Source organism: Sminthopsis crassicaudata, chromosome 6 (assembly GCF_048593235.1).
Source record: "Sminthopsis crassicaudata isolate SCR6 chromosome 6, ASM4859323v1, whole genome shotgun sequence".
NCBI lineage: Eukaryota > Metazoa > Chordata > Mammalia > Dasyuromorphia > Dasyuridae > Sminthopsis > Sminthopsis crassicaudata.
In genome coordinates this window covers 245,059,436-245,064,951 of record NC_133622.1, presented here as the reverse complement: position 1 = coordinate 245,064,951, position 5,516 = coordinate 245,059,436, and the positions used below count along the sequence as shown (strand labels likewise).

At 36.1% G+C, this 5,516-nt stretch overlaps 1 protein-coding gene across 1 annotated transcript; it reads left to right on the top strand.

The window, feature by feature from the left end:
- The first annotated feature begins 505 nt into the window (after nucleotides 1-505).
- On the top strand, nucleotides 506-4,173 carry LOC141547564 (glycine N-acyltransferase-like protein 2). Its single transcript, XM_074275950.1, has 5 exons — nucleotides 506-559; nucleotides 1,289-1,396; nucleotides 2,013-2,139; nucleotides 2,260-2,425; nucleotides 3,759-4,173. The coding sequence occupies exons 1-5, from the start codon at nucleotides 506-508 to the stop codon at nucleotides 4,171-4,173; spliced, it is 870 nt and encodes a 289-aa protein (XP_074132051.1).
- Nucleotides 4,174-5,516: the final 1,343 nt, after the last annotated feature.

Below are 5,516 nucleotides of genomic sequence, written 5' to 3'. Positions count from 1 at the left end.
TAGCATTAGTTTAGTGTTTACATATGCTATCGCACTTGATTCTGACAGCAACCCTAAGAGTAATATTACTCTTAATATTGTTATTAATTATATATTATATAAATATAATTATTAATAATTATATTAATTATCCCCATTTTACAGATAAGAAAATGAAGGCACAGAAGTTTGATAATTGTATAGGGTCAAACATCTAGTTAAGTGTCTGAGAATGGATTTGAACTCTATGTTCAGCATTTTATACATGAAATCTCCTAAAAATCACTGGAAGATGTCATTCGTCTTCCCTATGTAATTCAAGAATTGGATTTTGCAGGGACTGCTTTAGTCCCTCAGTATCTGTGGCTCCCATAGGTCCCATGGATCTTTCTTGCCTGATTTCTTCTTTCTGCCTTCTTGGTCCTAGGTCCCTTGGTCCCTTGATTTCTATATTTGCTCTACTAACCATTATTTCATTTTGAAAATTTGTGTACAATACAGAATGTATCTAGTGTGTGATCCCTACATGGTGAAGACTCTGCATCAATCATTGGCGAAAAACATCCCAGAATCTCTGAAGGTGAGGTGGGAAGAGGGTGGATCAATCTCCAAGGGAGGACAAAATCGGAATAAGATCTATGGTCAAACTGGTAGCAAGAGGAAAGCGATAAAATAGAAAGGAACAGTAGTGACTAATCAAATTGAGTAACTTAGTTCAATCAGAAAAATCAAGCAGAATTTTTCACAATGAATACGTTTAACATAATAATTAGCTGTAATCATATTTGTGGTATTACTACCTAAGGCATTGGGAAATTGAATGACTCTCTCAACACAATGTAGTCAGTTGGTTTTAGCAGGACCCGAGTCAGATCTTCCTAATTCCAAGCCTAGCTCTCTATTATCTCTGCTCCATTGGGAGTGTGTGTGTGTGTGTGTGTGTGTGTGTGTGTGTGTGTGTGTGTGTGTGTTCCTTTCAAAGAAATATTGTTGAGGTGTGGATATTTGAGATGATCAATATGGACTTTTCTCTAAGGATAAAGTACAACTTGATCAGACTCATACACATCTGTTTGTTTGTCCGAATTTATTCAAAATCATTTGGATTTCGAAAAATATTTGTGCCTGACCCTTTAGCTTCCTCCAAGGTCCCAAGGCAATAGGGCATTTCCAGAGATGTAGCTGCTTTTCATCAAGTTACCTGCCATAATTAAACCTTTCATCTCCCAAGTTCTCTCAGGTACTTCATTTCCCACCTTTGGTTTTCATTAGATCATCTGCTTTTTTCTCTTTCCCCTCCACTCTCAAGGTATATGGTTCCATTTACTACATCATTCATGGAAACCCCTTCAATCTGGAAGTGGTGGTGGACTCCTGGCCAGACTATCAGATTGTCATTACTCGGCCTAAGAAACAGGTAAGTAGAAGAGAGAGAAATAAAAAAAAGGAGGAGGGGCAGGGACAGCTGGCAGTGGAGAGTCCAATTGGAGTATATTGAAAGATAGGTGGCCAGCCCCAAAGATGGTACTTTCAATCTCTTTGCTACCATAAATTCCCTGAAGGAACAGTTGGAAAAGTGGAAGAATAACCTACGAAAATAAAGTTGGAAAGAATAGTAGGAGATAATAATAACAATAATAATAATGACTAAAAATAATGATCATATAGCATTTTAAGATTTGCAAAATACTATATATGCATTGCATGCATATAAATAGATAATCTCATTTGGCAATAACAAAAAACTCAGTTTCTATAGATTTTTAAGGTTATAAAGCACTTTCAGCCCTAAGTTGTAGTTAGGGCAAATATTATTACCTCAGTTTACAAATGAAGAAACTGAGCTTTAGAGAAATGAAGACACTCGCTCAATATCCCAACTCTCCATAATATTTGTCACTTCCTTCAACATAATGACTTATAAGCATGTCTCTTGACTATGAATACTGGTTCTTGGAATGAAAAAATGAAGAAAAATATTTCTTCCATCATTTTTAACAAAATCCAAACATTCCCCTTTCCATTCTAAATAGGAAATGGTTGACAAATTGGATCAATACACAAACACTTACCACATCTTCACCAAAGACCTTCATAAATGTCAGCAATTTCTAGAAACTCCTGGGGTCATTGAGTGGGACCAAGTCATTCAGATTCAAGGTAATGGGTCTTGGGGCTAAGTAAATGGTTCTCTATCCCACTTAAAAACAAACAAACAAATGCTGGTATGAAACAGTGTAGACAAAGCTTAACAAAAGCCTTTCTCCTTTTTTCTCCCAGGTTGCCAGGAGAGTGTAGATAAAATCCTAAGAAAGATTGCGATTTCCAAGTCTCTTCAGATAGAACATTTAAGCAATGTTCTCTTTGTGAAAGAAGAAATTCTACAACTTAGGTCAAATGAGGGGAAATTGGCTACAACTGTGCCAGATACAAAAGTTTGTGAGAGGTAAGAATAAAGCTTTAAATCTCAAGAATCCACATGTATATTTCCTAAGTTCCTTGTTCTTTGTTGATAAAATAAAGCAAATTTAGAAATGTAAAGTTTGGGATTAGCCTGTGTTAGAAAAGGAAGATAATAATGACAATAGGAAGAATACTAGTTAGTAGTAGTAGAAGTACTAATAGTAGCATAATAGTAGTAGTAGTTAGTGTGTGTAATAATCGTAGTGGTAATAGTAGTGTAGTGATAGTATAGAAATAGTACTACTACTAGTTGTATAGTAATAGTAGTAGTAGTGGTAATAGTAGTAGTATAGTAGTACTAGTAGTAGTAGAAGTTATAGTAGTAGTAGTAGTAGTAGTAATATTGGTAGTAGTAGTATACTACTAGTAGTAGCAATGGTAATAGTAGTAATGTAGAAGTAGTATTACCTCTAGTTGTATAGTAATAGTAGTACAATATTAGCAGTAGTGTAGTACTGCTATATATAGTGGTACTATAATAATAATAATAATAGTGCAATTGTGGTAGTATTGCTATTAGTGGCATAATAATAGTATAGTAGTAGTAGTAGTAGTAATAGCTAGCATTCATATAGTATTTTTTAAAAGTTTGCGTTCACTTTGTATGTGCTATAACATTTATTCCTCACAACAACCCTGTGAGATAGGTGCCATGATTCATAATTTTCAGTGACAAAACTGCAACAAATAGAGATGAAGTGGCTTGTCTATAGTCTAGCTAGTAAATATTTGAGGCAGGATTTGAACTCAGGTATTCCTAACCTCAGGTCTACTACTTTCTCCCCCGAGCCACATGGCTGGGAAGCAAGAGAAGAGTACCACATTCTGGGAAGGGTATTGCCATATGGGGCTGCATCTGAATAAGGGAGATGACAAAGATACCAGATAAGAACTGAGTGAAGAAACTGGGATTTTTACTGTGAAGAAGAAAGGAACTATGAGAGAACTAGAGCTGTCTTCTAGTATCTGAAAGCTGTCCTGGTCAGAAATCAAAGCTATAGGTAATGAGTGGAATTATGGAGAATTAGACTGGACGTGAAAACTAAAATGTAACAATAAATACTATTGGGAAGGAGAGATCTTGAAGACAAAGCTTGATGACCCACCAGGGATGGAATAGGGATGATTCTTATGTAACTACATGGGTTCACCTGATAGTCAGGTTGAATGCCTGAATATTTATTAAGAACTTATTATGTGTAAAAGCCTTGGCCAAATAATTGATAAAAGGGAGAAGGAAAAGAAATAAGATTTTATTAAGTTTTTGTTACTTTTGTAATTTCATATTAGTTTTTCTTTCTTTCATTTCTTTACAGCAAAAATCTGGACTTCAAGTTTGCCTCCCTGAATGCATCTCATGCCAAACTTGTAAACGATAACTGGGAGATGGGTCTCAATGAAAAGAGCCTCAATTATGTCTTGCGTTGCATCTGGAGCCTTCCAAATTTTTGCTTGCTGAATTCTGAGGGGAATCCTGTTAGTTGGATTCTCTTGGATCAGACGGGAGAAATAAGGATGGGCTTTACCATTCCCAAATATCAAGCAAAAGGCATGGGGAGTTACTTGGGAGCTTATATGATACAGTATCTTAGAAAAGAAAAGATTCCATTTTTCCTGCATGTGGCAGAAAAGAAGAAACACCTTTTTGGGGCCATGATACGGTTTGGTTTCTGTTCTTTCCCTCATGGATGGAACCAGTGGAAGTTAACCCCTCCCAAAAGTCAATACTGATTCATACAAATATTTCAGATAGAGCTAACTAATGCAAATGCATATGTGTATATAAGCTTTTAGCACTGTGCTTAGCACATAGTAGGCACTTAATAATTATTTGTTGAATAAATGAATGAAAGTTACCAAATTAATTGAGCCTTGTAGTACTCTTTGTTCGCACCCCAATAGACAAAAAGAACCTTTATCTTCCTTCTACTCTTATTTCCTTACAAGTGGAACTACCCCATCCCCTCTGGAATAATGGGATCATTAAATGATAACAACAAGCCAGCATTTATATAGTTCTTTAAATTTTGCAATGCACTATACATGTTATTTTAACTGATCTTCACAACAGCCCTATGAGATAGGTGCTATTATTACCTCAGTTTACAGATGACAAAAATGAGGCAAACAGAGGTAAAGTGACATAACAAGTGTCTTTAGGACAGGTTTGAACTTCTGGGTCAGAAATTGAATTCAGGTCTTTTTTACTCCAGGTCTCATTCTCTTAGCAGCTATACCACCTAGCTCATTGAATCTAATCCCCATTATCTTGCAGATGAAGCCAGAAAGTGGCAGAGGTTTGCCTAAGATCTTACAGATTTTTAAAAAACATAGAGAACCTAGAATTTTAAATAGCAGTAAATCTTAAGCTCTACTCTGTGTTAGGAGTCTGAGATCCCAGATCTGAGTCCTAATGGACAAGCCTCCTGGCAACCCTAGTATAGGTCCTGATTTTTCTCAGCCATAACTTAGGGAAATTGAAACCCTTTATGTCTAAGTTCCTTCTCAATATTGATATTATATAACTAGCTGAATCTCCCATTGGAAGGGACTTCATAGATTATCTACTGTATCTATAAGACTTCTTCCTGATGTCATCACACAAAGACAGCCCACTGTTCTATCTCCTTTCCACTACTTCACACTGTCCTTTAAACAATCACAGTTCTCAGAACTGGAAATCTAGCAGTATCAGTGCACAAAACAGATTTAAACTCAATGCCTTGATTTCATTAAGAATATCTTTGGAAAGGATTCTGGGAAAGTGACAGAGCAGATCAGAAAATTTCAAACACTCCAGATTTTCCCCACAAACAAAACAAAATAAGGAAGACTTAGAGTAGAATAGTCCAGGTCTTCCTGGACAATCCAAGATTGAAAAAAAAATTCCAGGGATAGAGTTTGGGCCCCTGTGAAATGTAAACACTCTAGACTACTTCGGCTGAAGCAACCCCAGGCCAACTGTATTGAGAGATAGTCCCAGTCCAACAGAAGTGTATGAGAATCTTGGTTCAAGAATTTGAAGAAATTCTCTTAAAGTCACAAAGAGTTTATTAACTTCATGGGCTAGCCTC

Excerpts from the sequence above, each read along its gene's own strand:
- LOC141547564 (XM_074275950.1), top strand. The coding sequence starts at position 506 with ATGGTGAAGACTCTGCATCAATCATTGGCGAAAAACATCCCAGAATCT. Across the intron at positions 560-1,288 it reads ACATCCCAGAATCTCTGAAG|GTATATGGTTCCATTTACTA; the intron begins GTGAGGTGGGAA and ends TCCACTCTCAAG. Across the intron at positions 1,397-2,012 it reads TTACTCGGCCTAAGAAACAG|GAAATGGTTGACAAATTGGA; the intron begins GTAAGTAGAAGA and ends CATTCTAAATAG.